This window comes from Callospermophilus lateralis, unplaced genomic scaffold, assembly GCF_048772815.1.
Source record: "Callospermophilus lateralis isolate mCalLat2 unplaced genomic scaffold, mCalLat2.hap1 Scaffold_101, whole genome shotgun sequence".
NCBI classification, from domain to species: Eukaryota; Metazoa; Chordata; class Mammalia; order Rodentia; family Sciuridae; genus Callospermophilus; species Callospermophilus lateralis.
The window spans coordinates 2675370-2691952 of NW_027510272.1; the positions used below are offsets into that span (position 1 = coordinate 2675370).

The 16583-nt window shown below is 38.3% G+C and overlaps 1 protein-coding gene across 1 annotated transcript in view; it reads left to right on the forward strand.

Moving 5' to 3' along the window:
- Nucleotides 1–10454: 10454 nt before the first annotated feature.
- LOC143386976 (transport and Golgi organization protein 1 homolog) overlaps nt 10455–16583 on the forward strand; it is a 39724-nt gene continuing 33595 nt past the window's right edge. Inside the window, exons 1-3 of the mRNA XM_077107965.1 lie at nt 10455–10587; nt 13387–13520; nt 16383–16469. Coding sequence (XP_076964080.1) covers nt 10455–10587; nt 13387–13520; nt 16383–16469 — 354 coding nt within the window. The remainder of the gene's footprint in view (nt 10588–13386; nt 13521–16382; nt 16470–16583) is intronic.

Below are 16583 nucleotides of genomic sequence, written 5' to 3' on the forward strand. Positions count from 1 at the left end.
CCTTAGTGATGAAAGCATTTATTGCCAAGACTTTTGTTGCTTTGTCAATTGTCTATATTGGCTGTAACAGCCAGGATTTTGCTGTTTAATTATTTAAATCACATAAATGGGCAATCTTTCATATATTATCTCATTTTCTTCTTAAAAAATGAACTATACAATTTTAACTTTGACCCATATTTGTATAGATGAAATATCTGAGACTCAGAAAAGTTAATGATTTGCCTATAGTCACACAATTAGACTTCTGACTCTTACTACAATCCTTTTGGCTATATTCCTTACTTCTGCTGTTATTCTGGTAAGGAAGTAACTTGTATTTCTGAAAACTAAATGTATCAATCCAAACAGTGCGGGGCTGGGGATGTGGCTCAAGTGGTAGCATGCTCGCCTGGCATATGTGCAGCCCGGGTTCGATCCTCAGCACCACATACAAAGATGTTTTGTCTGCTGAAAACTAAAAAATAAATATTAAAAAAAGCCAAACAGTGCACTGTGGAAATTGAGATGTATAGGCCACATGTCCCCAATATCTGTTCTGCATTTATTTCAACACACCAAATATTTGACCTCCATGAAAAGAATGCCAAGGTAAATTAGGGAGAACCAGAAACAGGAACTCATATACATGCCATATATTAGTGGCAATTTCAGATGTTTGAGTTTCTTTCTTTGTACAATTGAAAGTGGAATAATATTTGTCAGGGCTAGACAAACAGTAGATGCTGGCAGAAGACCTTGCCTTGTATATGACTCACTCCCATTAGTACAGTACACTTCGACATGACTTTTTAATTGTGGGTAATGCCTCAGCCCTACTGGTCATGCCCAGCCTAAACCTCCATCTTCCCTGGATTTAAGGACAAGATACTTGTTTAAATTCCACTGAAGTTATATGATCCCTTTACTTAAAGTCTAATATTTTCTGCATTTTTATTCTATTAAGTCTAAATCCTTATGCTTGATTTTCAAGGAATTTCATAATCTGACCTAAGCACACAAATATGTCATCCTTTATAGAATCCTTTCCTCTTAGCAAAATGATTTGTCTTTACTGTCCTTTAAACATATTTCTTTCTGCTGAGTCTTTCTTATGCTGTTTAATTCACTCGCTTTTTATTTTCTTTTTAGAATCTGATTCTTATGTACTTATCCAGGTCTAACTCAAATCCCAAGACTCATCTCTTACTTTTAACTCTTTAGTGTTTATGATTTGTATCAAAATGCATTTTAGCATTTATTTTGTGGCAGGGTAGGGCCCTTGCCACCCTCCCACTGCACTAACTTTTACCAAAGAGGAAACTGGTGTTACCAATAAAGACCTGTTTATTTTTTAGGAGTTCCCACTTTCGAGATTATAATGAGGATCTAGAGTCACCTCCACCCTTGGAGATAGATCCAAGATTGGGGTCCTTAGGCACAGGTGTAAAGGTTGATCCATTGCCTAAACCTCTTACACTGGCACAGAAGATGAAGTACATACACACACACACACACACACACACACACACACACACACACGCCAAAACTCAGGAAGGAAGGAAGGAAGGGAGGGAGGGAGGGCAAGGAAAGAAGGAAGGAGACCCTTTGAAATCCATTGAGAAATGATATTGTTCTGGTCAACCTGAGAGAAAATGGATATTTGTTGTCATTTTCTGACTTACCATATTGTGACCAAGCATCGTGCTCTTATTTTTATTAAGTTTTTACTAAGACCTTTACTAGGATTCACCTGGTTTATAACTTTCTACCTTTAAATATAACTGAATCTGCTGGGAGGTGGTGGCAGATATTTAGGAGGCTGAGGCTGGAGGATCGAAAGTTTGAGGTAAACTTGGGGAACTGAGCCAGACTCTCTTTCAAAATAAAAACTAAACTGGGCATGGTGGCACACACCTGTAATCCCAGCGGCTCAGAATGGTGAAACAGGAGAATTGGGAGTTCAAAGCCAACCTTAGCAACTTAATGAGGCCCTGAGTAACTCAGTGGGACCTATCTCTAAATAAAATACAAAAGAGGGCTGGGGATGTGGCTCAGTGCTTGAGTTCCCAAGAGTTCCATCTCTGATAGCAAAAAAAAAATAAATAAATAAAAAAATAAAAAAATAAATAATAATAATAATAAAAGAATAAATAAAATAAAAAGGGCTGGGGATGTAGCTCAGCAGTAGAGCACCCTTGGATATTTGTACTAGGGAGTACAAAAAAAAAAGAATTTTTCAATGCATATTACTTTTTGTCTAGTTTATTTCATTCAGAATCTCCCTGTTTTTGCTATTATCAATAGTTCTTTATTCTTGCTAAGTATGTTTCCAAAATTTATTATCTATTTTCCTATTGATATACATTGGGGATTTTTTTTAAGAAAACCAGGTTATATTTATACAGTGGAAAATTATTAAGCAATGAAAATAAGAAGTACATTCATATTCAACAACTTGGATAAATCTTATAAAAATACATATGGAGCTAAAAAAGCCACACACCAAAGAACACATGTGTATGATTACACTGAATAAAGTAACAAAACAGGCAAAACTAATCCTTGTTATTAGAAGTTAAAATAGTGCCTAACTCTGGGGGAGCGGAGGGAATAATTAGGGGAGCAATGAGAGAGGGCTCATGAAGGTGCATTTGATGTCCAATCTCTTGACCTGGGTTAGGGTTTAATGGATATGTTTACTTTGTGATAATTCATTGTGCTATACGTGATTTTCTTTTGGCTGTTATGTTTAATAAAAGAGAAGTTCTATTAACAGTAAAAAAATCAATCTCTACATTCATGGAATAGTTAATAATCAAATGCCTACTATATGGTTAATATGAGTATAAGGATTCTGAGGCATGACATGTTCCCACAGTCCAACATTGGGGATTTTTTGACTATTACAAATAAAACCACCATGAATAGTTGTGCACAAGTCTCAGTGTGGATGTATGCTTTTATTTCTCTGGAGTAAATATCTCGACAGATGTGATTTAATTTTTAAAGCAACTGCCAAACAGTTTTCTAACAGTTTGCCATTGTTTGTACTACATGGTATAGTCTGCAGTTCTAAGAGAGATACCATAGTCTTCATCTTTGTCAACATTTGTTATGATCAGTCTTAAATTTTGTCCATCCTACTGTATGTGTAATAACACTGCAGTTTTGATTTACATTTCAAATTATGTTGGATATCCTTTCATGTGCACATTCACCATATTTGTATCTACTTTGGTGAAGAAAAAAATCTTCTGCCCATCCTTTCAAATTGGCTCATTTTTCTTATTAATAAGTTGCAAGAATCATTTGCATATCCTAGATATCATTCTCTTGAGAGATATATGTTTTGCCAATACTTTGTCCTAGTCTGTCAGCTTACCTTTCCATTTCCATAACAATGAATATAGAATAGACAGTTTGTTGTTGTTGTTGTTTTTAGTACTGGGGATTGAACTCAGGGGCATACCACCACTGAGCCACATCCCCAGTCCTATTTTGTATTTTATTTAGAGACAGGGTCTCACTGAGTTGCTTAGTGCCTCACTTTTGCTGAGGCTGGCTTTGAATTTGCAATCCCCCTGCCTCAGCCTCTTGAGCCACTGGTATTACAGGTATGTACCACCACGCCCAGCATGAGACAAAGTTTTTAAGTCTGATCTATTTCTGAGAGGAGAGAGAGAAAAAAGAGAGCATGAGGCAGAGAGAGTCTCTGCCAAGCAGCTTTTTATATTTTCTTCCAGAAGTTGTATAGGTTTAGCTGCTACATTTAGGTCTGTAGTCTATCCCTACCAGTAGTGTGTGAGGGTTCCCATTGATCCACATCCTTTCCAACTTATTATTATCTTTTTGATTATAACCATCTTAATAGATGTGAAGTAGTATCTCACTGAGGTTGTACATTTCCCTAATGGTGCTGGGTATCCTTTCATTTGCTTATTGGCTTTTGCTTATTTTCTTCGGAGAAATGTCTATTCTAATTTCTTGCCATTTGTCTTTTCATATTGAACAATAAGAATTGCTTATGTATTCTCGGTAGTTATATTCTAACTACATGAATTGTAAATATTTTCTTCTATAATTGTATTTTCACTTTCTTCGATGGTAGCCTTTAAAAGTTTTAAATTTGATGAAGTTTATTACTTTATTATTTTTTCTTTTGGTGCTTGGGCCTTTGGTGTCTTAACTACGAAGTAATGACTTCGTAGTTAAGTTCTTCTCCAAGTTTTACTTATGTTTTCTTACATTTGGTTTTGGTTCTTACATATATATGTGTTGTCCATTTTGAGTTCTTACATTTATGTCTGTGGTCCATTTTGAGGTAATTTTTATGTGGGGTAGGGTTTAACTTAATTCTTTTGCATTGGGGCTGGGGATGTGGCTCAAGCGGTAGCGCGCTCGCCTGGCATGGGTGCGGCCCGGGTTGGATCCTCAGTACCACATACAAACAAACATGTTGTGTCCGCCGAGAACTAAAAAATAAAAATTAAAAAAATTCAAAAAAAAAATCTTTTGCATTAAAGACTACATCATTTTGAAATATATTTTCATTTGGAATGCAATTCTAGGATGTCAGTGTTTTTTTCTTTCAGAACTTGAAAATATTGATGTACTGTTTTCTGGTTTGCATGGTTCTTGAATGAATTTTGACATTTTACTCTCACTCCTTTGTACATAATGGTATCTGTTTTCTGTAGATGCTTTTCAATTTTTTTCTTAGCACTGGTTTTAAGCATTTAGTGTATATTTGTGTCATCTTTATCATTTTTCTTGTTCATTGAGCTTTTTGAATCTGAGTGTTCATCAGATATGGAACATTTTTATTTATTATTTCTTCAAATGTGTTTTTCTCACCTCTTTTAGGAACTACCATAACACATATATTGGACTGGTTGAAGCTGTGCATACTGATGCTCTGTTCAGTTCAGTCTCTTTCTCCGTGTTTCATTTTGGAGAGTCTTTATCACTGCATATTCAGTTTGCTGATATTGACTTCTTCAATGTAGAATTTGCTGTTAATCTCATTCAGTGTAATTTTCACCTTAGCCATTGTTTTATCTGAGTTTGAATTAGATCATTTTTATATCTTCTTTTTTCTCCTTTACATGCTTATGTTTTTCCATAGCATCTTGAACATATGGTATACAACTGTATTAATGTCCTTGTATAATAACTCTATCACAGTGTAATTAATGATCATTTCTATTAATTTTCTTTTCAACATGGGTTATATTTCGCTACCTCTTTGCATGCCTCATACATTTTTATTGGATTCCAAACATTGTGAATTTACCTTGTTGAGTATTGGATATTTTGTATTCTTTTAAATATTCTTGAGCTGTGTACAGCTTTTTTCTGAACTATCTTGGAAACATTTTTATCTTTTTAAGATTCTGCTAGACAGGAGTTACCTTCAATTTTGGGCTGATTTTTGCCCTTTACTGACTATGTTACTTGATGCCTTTTTATTATAGATTTTCCATTCCAGCTGGTGATTACAAAAATTGATCTCCATGCCAACAATCACCACCACCTTCCATCCTGTTCCTTTTTGAAGATTCTTTCTCTGGCCTTACATGTGTGCCCATTGTTACTTAATCACAGACTTCAGGGGAACCCTCCATAGATGTCTAGAGAGCTAGTACATGTACACACTCTCTCTCCCTCTGCAGTTCTCTACTCTCTCCTTTACTCTGATCTGTGACTTCTAGCTGCATCGGTCTCTTCAGACTTTAAAATCCATCTCTTCAACTCAGGAGATTTTCTATTTGAGTTTCCCTTCTCTGAATGTGGCCTGAAAAATTCTTTCCAGGGAGTAAATTGGGATAATCCTAGCACTCATCTCTCATGCTTAACTTTATCTTAGAGGTCACTCTTATGCTGCTTACTATCTAATATCTGAAAACTGTTGTTGTTTGTATTTTGTCCACTTTTTTCCAATGTTTCATATGCGAGGGTAAATCTGTTGCTCCTCTTGGAGAGATTTAGTCCTCCATAATGTTTAACACTATTCTCTGGCACATCATTTACAATAGATGAGGTTCTTCCTGGTAACGGCAGCGTTAGGCCTTCTGAATGCTCCTAGGCAAGTGCCTTCACAAGTTTCCAATGGTATATGTTATTATGCTGCCAATTATTTGTTTCAGATATGTTTTTCTTGTCTCATTTAGATTGTACTCTGACATTAGGAACCCTCATACTTAGAATTTTATGTCCCCTCCACCCAAACTGGATACATTTACCTTTAACAATTACTCAACCCTTACCCCGTAAGAATTCCCTTTGAGGTATTAAAGAATAATGCACTTGAGATTATTTATCTCCATGCCAACAATCACCACCACATTCTATCCTGTTACTTTTCTGAAGGTTTTTAACATAACCTTATATTAAACATCAATGCCACATATTTAAATGCTATGAGTAAAAGTGAATGCTGATTCATCCACTAATTGTATGTATCCTGGTAGAAAGAACTACCACTACCTTATTGTGGCCAGTTGAGAAATTTTCTTCTCATTATCCACCAGACTAGTTAATATGTCTTTAAGGCAATAATTTTAAAAAATAATACTGATAAATCAAAATATTGAAAACTCTACAAACTAAGCAGCTAGTTCTTCAGTAACTGGAAGCACTAACTATGCATATAAAATTATATCTGATTATGAGTCAAAGTAAATATCAAGAAGATAATATGCAATTAGATCATTTTGCTATTCTGATTTTTCCACCAATGAATTATCATTAATCTCTATTCTATAATAAGAAAAATTCTACAACATACCATATTATATAATAAGAAAAATAAGAAAAAATTAAAACTAGTTTTTAAAGAACTGCTTAAATATTCCAGTATCATTTAACCGAACAACTACTCTCCACAACAACTATGTTTTTATTCAACACAAACATTCAGGGGTCCATTCCTGGAGTTGAGATCATTGGAACCATGAGTTTATTCAACAAATCATTTGTTAACTCTCTCATACATTCTAGGCATTTCCCTAGTCACTGATGTAACAGTAGTGATCAAAACAACTAATTTCCTGCTCGTGTTGGAAATTGTGTTTGAGGTTGGGTTGGAGCACTCAAATAGATAAACAAATGTAAGGCAAGTAGTAAGAGAAGTCTAAAGTGGTAAGGCAAGTCTGAAGAGAAAGAAAGGCAGGGTGATGGGCTTGATAGTCATGGCAAGAGGCTCTATTTTGTGTAGGGTGGCCAGGGAAGGCCTTTATCACATGAAATGCCACTGTTGCAAAGACATGATAAAGTGAGGGGGGTAGTTAGCTAGTCAGATGATTTGGGGAGTTAAGGTTGAGGCAAAGTTGCAAGTGTAAATGCTCTGAAGCAGGGGTGGGCTTGGTGTATTTAAATGGAACTAACAGAGCAAGAGAAGAATGTTAGGAAATGGGGAGAAAAGGATGAGGGGAGTCACATTGATTAAGAGCAGTCCATTATAAGGCAGGGCAGTCCATAATAAAGTCATGGCTTTTTTTCCTTTTTTTTCCTGATACCAGAGATTGAACCTCCAGGGGCACTTAAACACTGAGCAACACCCACAGTCCTTTTTAAAATATTTTATTTAGAGGTAGGATCTCACTGAGTTGCTTAGGGACTCACTACATTTCTGAGGCTGGCTTTGAACTCAGGATCCTCCTGGCAGCCTCCTGAGCTTCTGGGATTACAGATGAGTACGACCAGGCCTGGCTAAAGTCATTGCCTTTTATTTGGAAATGGGAAGCTATAGGAAGATTTTGAACAGAGAGACACAATCAAATTTATATTTAAAAATATCAGTCTAGTTGCCATCAGGACAATAGATATTGGGGAAAATGAGGGCAGAAGCAAGGACAGAAGAAGGCTATGGAAATCATTCAGGTGACTTATGATGTGGGTTTGGCCTGTATATTGGCTTAGCAGATGCAGAGGAGTGGTCAGATTCTGGGCATGTTTCAAATGCTTACTTGGAAAGAAGGAAGTCAGAAAAATAAATAAATAAAATGCTGTATAATTTATATCAAATTCTAGAAAATGCAAAACAATCTATAATGACAGGAGATGTTTGGAGACAGCCAGAAAAGGAGAGGGGAGGGATTACAAAGAAGGATGAAAGACTCTTTTGATTTTGGTGATAGTCTCATGGGTATATTCATGTCAAAACTTATCAAATTTTACACCTTAAACATTTGCAATTTATTGTAGGTCAACTATATCTCAATAAAATTATAAAAATAAAGTCATAATATTGTCTAATGGACTGGAGTTGGAATGTGAGAGAAAAGAGATCAAAGATGGTTTGTAAGTTTTGGGCTTTGAGCACCTGGATAATGGGAATTAAATTGTCATTCTTATTTCTGAGATAGGGAAGACTGAAAGGAGCAGATTTTGAGAGAAAAATGAGTTCAGTTTTCAACATATTGTTAGAGATGCCTAGTAGATACATTTTATAACATAGTAAATACATGGTAGAAAAGAAATGAAGAATGACTCAGACAGTTTCTCTCTATGATCCACTGGTTCTCCAGAAAGCGCAGAAGTACACTGGACCAACGGGGACCTCTCATGGCCCCTGTAGACAAATGTTTGTGCACACCTTTTTTCCATTGTTTTCTTTATTTAACATTATGTACATGGTGGACTACATTCTTTTCTCTAAGTTTTAAAGATTCAGTTAATTTGGGGAAACAACTGATGGGTTCAGTGTTGGAGGTTGATGAATAACTTTAGCAGAGACTATAGTAACAAGCCCTTGGTCACAGACAAATGAGAATGGCTCCACCAAGGATGAGAGCATTGCAGACACTCTTCCTTGGGCTGGCTAGCTTGTGCCTTCCCCCCCCTTAACTGTACATATCAGTAATTCAGCTATATTATGATTTAAATCATATTTTGCTCCTCTTGTCAGAAAGTACAACATTTGCTTGTTAGTTGATGGGTTGTGATGAAAAGGAGTCTACTCCTTGGGTTTGAAACTTAGCTCCATTACTCACTGTGTAAAGGTCAGGCGAGCGTCGGAGGAAGAGACCACCAAGAGACTATCTCATGCAATGGCAAAGGGTTTATTGACCAGCATGCTGGGGCTCAGAGCTCTCTTGAACAGAGCAAAGAGAGAGCAAAGAGCCCTGACAACAGCTTAAGTAGAGCTTATATACCTTCCTTGAAGAGGGCAGGGAGGGAAGTTACATTCTGCAGTTTGGCAGTTGGGGACAGCACATTCTGGGAACAAGATTAGCAAACAGTTCGGCAGTTGGGGACAGCACATTCTGGGAACAAGATTAGCAGACAGTTTTTTAAGATTTCAACGGTGTTTTGTTGAGCATACAGAAAAACAGAGTAACAAGTACCTGTTTTATTAACCTTTCAACTGGATGTGTGACTGCCTCAATTTACTCTAAAATAAGGATTGGAATAGGAGCTACTACTACTGTAAGGTATTATTGTTATGAAGATTAAATGAATTGATATGTATAAAACCTTCAGAATAACAACTGGACATAAAGAAAGTGTTCAAGAAATGTTAGCTAATTGCTTTCTTCTCTGACAACCGGTTTTGACAGTTGGTTCCCACGAAGTTGTGGACTTTTTCAGACCAGGACCAGATATCTTGTCTTTTGATTTTCATCCACTCCCACACCGTGCTAGGGCTTTGTCCAGCATCTGGCATGAATGGTAGCACAAAATGAAAGTTAAAAATATGCTGTTGAATTAAATGATTTCTTCCCTTATGGATAAAGATAAGAATCTCAAGATCTTAGCCCGAAGACTACTGTCCATCTCTCTGCCCTCACTTGTCCCCGCCTTAAAAAAAAGCAGGCCATAGTCTCCAGTTTACACCCTCACTCACAGTTCCATTCACTTTCCCACTTTCCCCTTTCCTAATCAGAGGGATTGGGGTGGGGCTTCAAGGAACCTCTAGGAGTTTGAAGGGGAGGGAGCTTGGAACCATAGACTAGCTGTGACAAGTCATGGGTGGGATTTGGTAGTTCAGAAAAGGTGGTACCAGACCAGGAATGGGGGATGGGAGTGATGGTGAAGTGGAGTAGGCTAGTTCAGGATGGACCACAAATGAGAAGTTGAGGAAAGCCAGAAAAGACCGGTTGGCGGAGTGGCGGGGGATGGTGGGTGGCAAATGGAATCATGCGGAGGGTCGCTTGTGAGGGCACCGAAGCAAAGGCAGGTGATTGGACGAGAAAGAGAGTCCTAGTTGCCACGGCAGCGACTAGAGGAGAAGGTCTTCAGTTGAGGAGCAGGTCTCCACTAGAGAAGGACGGGGAGCTCTGGCTCCCTGCATTCCCCAGTAGAGCCAGTGCATCGACCCCAATATATCCCTGCTGACGTGTCAACCGGGAAAGGCTGAAGCCTTCCCGGGTGCCGCCCCTCCGCGCCTTGCTACCCACCCTGCCCCCTGAGCCCCGATGCCCGCCGCAGCCTACTCCACCGCGTCACCGGCTCCCCGAGGTGACCACAACATGGCTGCGGCACCGGGGCTGCTCTTCTGGCTGTTCGTGCTCTGTCCGACCTGGCGAGTACTGGGCCAACCGGACCCGAGCACTGGCCAGCGCTTCTGGAAGCACAAACTCTGTGCAGACGACGAATGCAGCAGTGAGTGTGCAGGCGGGCGGGCGGCCCGGGGTCTCCGCGGTGGCTCTTCAGGGCTGCATGGGGCTCTGATCTCCCGGTCCCCAGCCCCGCGGGCTGGGCTAGGGGGTCGAAGGACGACGGGTGGGGTGCAGGAGTGACAAGAGCCTCGGGACCCTGCGTGTGCCCACTCCGGCTCTGCCTGCGCCCCCGCCAGCCCGCTCGGGTTGCGGGGGTTTGGACTCCCACTTGTTGCCAGCATTTTATTTTTCTCTACTGACTGAGGTGGGGGTTGGGAAACACGATTCCCCAGGGACAGCTCTCAGTTTATTCCCTTCCAGGATTTGCCTAGGATCTCAATGGGTGATGGGGTTGCGCGCCACGCGCCCGGGGCTCCCCACACTGTAGCAGAGCGCTTTTCTGCCCCCGCCACAGGGACCTGGGCCGGTGCGGTATCAGGGCAGATGCTCTCCAGGGCTCGGTGGCCTTAATCCCAGTGGCAGGTTGATGGTGGGGCTCCTTGGGAAAGGCTCACTGGCCCCTTCCTTTTTTTTTGCTGCACTGGGGATTGGGCTGGTTTTGCCTTTTAACAGGGACTAGAGTTTAGGCTTGGGAAGAGCACCAAGTCCAGGCACGCAATGTGTTCCGAGGTCTCGGCCCCGACTCTGCTTCAACCTGTCATTTCTGTGCATAGAAGCCTCCCTTCATATTTGAGGTAGGGTAGCAGGTGGGCCAGTAATCTTTTGCTTTTGAAAGAGGCCAAGGATCTGCACTGGCCACCTGGGAACTGCAGCCTCTTCTGTGTGCAGGAAGCGGACAGAATTGCTTCCCAGTCCTGGATTGGAGGTGGGCGGTGGGGAGGATGTAGCCATTCAGATTCAGATGAAGAGGTTTGTTGCAATAACAATAATAAATACTCCAAGATTTTTATAAGCCAATTCAGTTTTAGACTCAGTTGCTAGTGTTGTTGGAACCTCTTTCCTCTATATATTTACTGGCCCAGAATTCTTCTTTTGGCCTCCTGCTTGGTTTCTAGTAACCTTGTAACTTGATGACCATGTTGTCCATAAATTGTAAGCAGTACATATTTTAAAATATTCATGCTGAAAAGGCCAAGAAGTTTACCATTGAGCTCTTTATGCCTAAATTGGTGTTACCAAAAACAAATTTTATAATTTGAATTGTTTGTTCCACTCCCATAAAGAAAAAAGATGTTTCCAATATATGTTAAGCTGTTCCTAGAGGTAACCCTAAGGCTGGAGTAAATAAACACTCAGAAAAGCAAAGCAGCTGCCATGATATTTCCTTTCAGTTTTGGGTGAACAAAATCAGGCTTCCAGCATGGTAGAATGTTTGCTATTCTTTGCTGTCAAGTGCTATCCTATGTGGGCTACCTGGACAATCTCATCACTGATGCTTCCTCAGTACTAAGACATGGTGTTGGTAAGGTTCAGTGGGGTAACATAACTTGAGAAATGGCCTGTGTCCAAACAGATGTGACCAAACACAACAGGTGGGTCTGTATTGTGTTGTAGGAAGTAGTGAGGTGTGTATGTCAGGTGTCCTTGTGTGCCTTCCAAATAAGTGCTCCAAAAAAAAAATAACTAAATAGGTGCTCCATAGTATGCATTATGTTGTCACCTAATATATTACTGATTTGTAAATCCTCTATGACCTAAGGGGGAACAAGAGAAACATTGCCATTTCCACTTGTGATGAGAATTCCCCACCTTAAAGTGTCTCTCACCTTCAACTTGGCCTCTTAATTATCTATGAATTAGGATGCTGACAGTTTTGAAAATAGTCCTATTTTAGCTTCAAAATAACAAGTTACCCTCTCCAAATCTGTGTTTGTTCCTCAGACATATATTTTTATAAAACACACATTCTTGTGTATTTTACTGCTAATTGGCCTTTAGAAAAAGTGTTATTTCCATTTCTTCTTTGTGCTTTTTACATACATCTATTGTCCATTTCATCTTAAATCAGAAACTGTGTATTTGGTCAACCAAAAGAAAAATGTTGCTTCTACCAGTTTCTAGATCAATTGTGATTCTAGTCCTGCATTTTAAGCATGAAGGTATTGCCTGACCTTTTCTCATGGTTAAACTTGTTCCTTGTCAGATAGGATACCCACTTTTGATTTTTGATATGAATGAGGATGTTTTGAAACAATCTTAATGTTGGATATAGTCAACAATATTTGCTCAGAGAAAATACATTTCCTGGTAATTTACCCAGATCCTGAACACAGAGACAGCAACTCTGCTGCAAATGAAATTGACAGTGTTTATGGCTGCATGGTAGCACTTGCAGCCACTTAAAGGTAATGTCTTTTAGCGGTTAGTTCAAGTTAATTAACCCCTTGGAGGTTCCTGGATATTCTTCCCTCTTCCCTCCCTATTACCTCTGCATGAAGCCATACTTAAGCCTGTCCGTGTCTACACTTGGATTTACATATTTGCAAAATGAAGCTTTTTATGATTATGAAACAGAAAAAAATTGAGGCCTGCAAGAACCAAGAGTTTCACTGAAACCAGCCATGATTGGTGGTAGCCACATTGCTTTTTATTTCTCAGCACAGAGAAAAATAGAGAAGCTTCCTTTTCCCTTGTCTAATTGCAGGGAATATTGTATTTTATAGCAATAAAATCTCGAAGAATTTTAGATACTTTGAGCAGGTGAATTAAAAGTGATTCCAGAGAGTACTGGAAAAACTTGATTTTTGTTCATAGTGGGATTCATATTTCCTGATGGGTCAATGTGGATCGTGAAAAATCAAATTCTAATGTTTGTTTTTCTTTTTTCAATGTTCATATACAGTGTTAATGTACCGAGGTGAAGCTCTTGAAGATTTCAGAGGCCCAGATTGTCGTTTTGTGAATTTTAAAAAAGGTGACCCTGTATATGTCTACTATAAACTGGCAGAGGTATCACCAGAACTTTGGGCCAGAAGTGTAAGTAAAAGTTTGACAGGTGTTATATTCTTACTTTTGATGGGTTTTTCAGCAGTGTAGATTTAAATGACTGATTTCTTGGGGTCTTTGTAGAGTTAACCTAACCTCTCTGCCAGGCCCTGTGCTCCTAACATGCCTTAGGCCTGGCACAGCATAGAAAGTCAGTAGACTTTCTGAAACAGAACTGAACTGGTTGTGGTTGCTACCCCTCACATCAAGTTCCAGAAGGCTCTACACATCATAAAGGTTGTCATGGTGAAAACCTGACAATTCTTAGCTTTGCTGTTTCAAAAGGGAAGGATTCAAGGACATTAGAGTTAATCCTGTAAATTAAGTCTGAGATAGTAACTCAGGCATGCATATTTAAAGTTGATTTTTTGTGTATTTTACCTAATCATTTGTGCTGTTTTTACTCTAAAAAAGCAGAATATTATGTTCATTATGTGCTTTTTTTTTCTTTTTTGCAACTTCTGGGTCATCCATTTCCTGCTTTTCCTATAATCTATGCCTGAAGGTTCCCCCAGGGGTTCTACTTCTAGCCAGTTGTATGGATCTTCTGATGAAAGACATGACATTGTTTATATCATGCTTTGATATTTTAAATGGGGAGATTCACAAGGAGTGACCTCATTGAGAGACTTATGAGTATTGTCCTTTTCATTTAAATGTGATATGTGGATTGTTTACTTAAAATAGTAGCAAGGGTCTTTGATGACTGTAGGAATGTTCCAGTTTAGAGACATTCTGGGTTGCATCCCTGAAAGTTCTCACCCTAAATAAAATACCACACAGCAGAAAATAAGAGTAATCCCTATGGGAAAACTAGTTTCATTTTGTTGCCATTTCTGATTCTTAGGGAATGATCTTGAAACTTGGTGCCTTTAGGTACAAACTTTATATTTAGACAGAGTCCCAGTTGCAGTACTCCATATAAAGAACCATCTATTGTTTCTTTCAAGTATACCAAATAGGATTCGTAATCTTTAAACTTGGAACTGTTTTTCCATGTACCTAAGTGGCATTTTTCATACAGTAGTCGTCTTTCTCCCCTTCTTTGAACTTTTGGATAAATGGGCTTGATTTACATTTTCTCCTGTCACATTGTAGCCTGTTAACTATGTTCATCCCTAGGACTCTTGCCATTCTGGGTGGCAGCACTCATCCTGTCTTCCTGAGGAGCCCTGCTTTCAGCACCTGACCAGAAAGGATCTTTGCCGACTGATGAGTGTTTGGGTGGCACTTTCTTTGCATTGCTCCTGTGGCATTCATTTGTCTTCTTTGCCTTCAGTCAGGTTGTGTTTTATCTTAGCTCCCTATAAAGTGAAAAACTCCGTTAGGAAAAAAACCCTGTCTAATCCATCTTCCTTTTGAATATTTCCTTTCAGGGCAGTGGCACTTAAGTAAATTTGTTCTGATAGTAGCTTATGCAGAATTTGTTCTCTTCTGGCAGTTCTTTGCTCCCCACCCACAAATCAAATCAGCAGCACCTCAGCAGGGATGATGTATGGAAGCAAAATTAGGTATAAAAATTATTTCCAGTCATGAGCCTCCATGATTCTGCATCATTTTTTTTTCATATCACAAGAAATGGGATACCACCCAGTGTGTAATTATGGAGCTTTATATAATCTATGGTCTCAATTGACACAGATTAATAAGAGATAAATGTGTTTCCTTTCTCCATACATCTCTGGTTTTTTTTCCTTTTCCAAATTTAACCTTAATAGAATTTTCATCAGAAGGGAAAAGTGTATTTCCCCTCAGACTCGCCTCTCATGTCATGAATGTTATACTTAGGAAATTAAAAACTCTTTAGTTTTCAAAATGATTCTCCTTTTGAGTTTTTAGCTTTCATTCTGCAATGTTGTTGATTTTCTAGAGTCTCAGACTTTATCTGCCAGTGATGAAGCTTTTAATTGCTCCGTCTTATCTAATCTTCATGGCAGTATTCTACCACTAATACTGGCTCTCAGATGGTTTCTAGATATAACAAGAACATTCATGAATGGGGATATTTTAGAGTTAGTGATAAGATGCCTTTTTTAATTTTCTTTTTTGGGCGTTTGATTTGCCTATCAGTTTCCTTTAATTATTGGCAAGAATCTTCTGTTCCTTTTAGTCAGTAGTTAGTAATAAGAGTGTCTTTCTCAAGGGGAACTTTATATACTTTTTGTACACTTTATGTAACTTCATATAATTTAGCTGTTGGTGCTGAAAATAAATGGGGTTCTTTTCTGCAGAGGATTTATTTTGGGTGAAACTGAAGCTTGATATGTGGTTTAGTATGCATTATATTGTAATTTTATTTTCTCCCCAAGTACTTGTAAAAGTAGATTTGGAAAAAGCTAGGAAAGCATATACTATCAATACATTTGCTATAGTGGTAATACATTTTAGAGATTTTGTATTGTTTTTACTTATTACTTTTCATGACTGTTATGTATTGGTTAAGAAAGACATAAATATTGGTTTATGAGCAATGCTACAAAATGTACAGGTAAATTCTTGCTAGAGGTTATTTGGAATTGCATTTATAACCAGCTTTGATTTATATACTTTTAACCATATAATATACAATAATCTCCTATGCAAATCTTTTATTTACTTCAGAAGTCTTAACTTTATATGCTCTGTGTTGAGAATTAAGCTAAATGTAAAAAAGAAAACTTCAGTGGTTGGAAATGTTGTTTTAACAGTTCTGTATTTGGAATAATAATCTCAGTGTAATTGTTATAGCAACTTTCTTTCTTGGTTATACCATATACCTATCTATTATGTGTATATTTCCTGCCACTTCTGAGAATCTCTTATTTATATTTCTTGTACAGAATTTATTTTATATTTGTCTCCTTTGCACTATAGGTTGGCCATATTTTTGGTTATTTTCCGAAAGATTTCATCAAAGTAGTTCGTGAATATACTAAAGAAGAGCTACAAATTTCAACAGATGTAAGTTATGGATTTCTTTTTTGTTCTCAATTGTAAACTGGCTTATAAATCCACCCATTATATTCAGTTAACTGCTTCTGAAAGTTTTATAATGTGTTTATAACATTTGTGTAT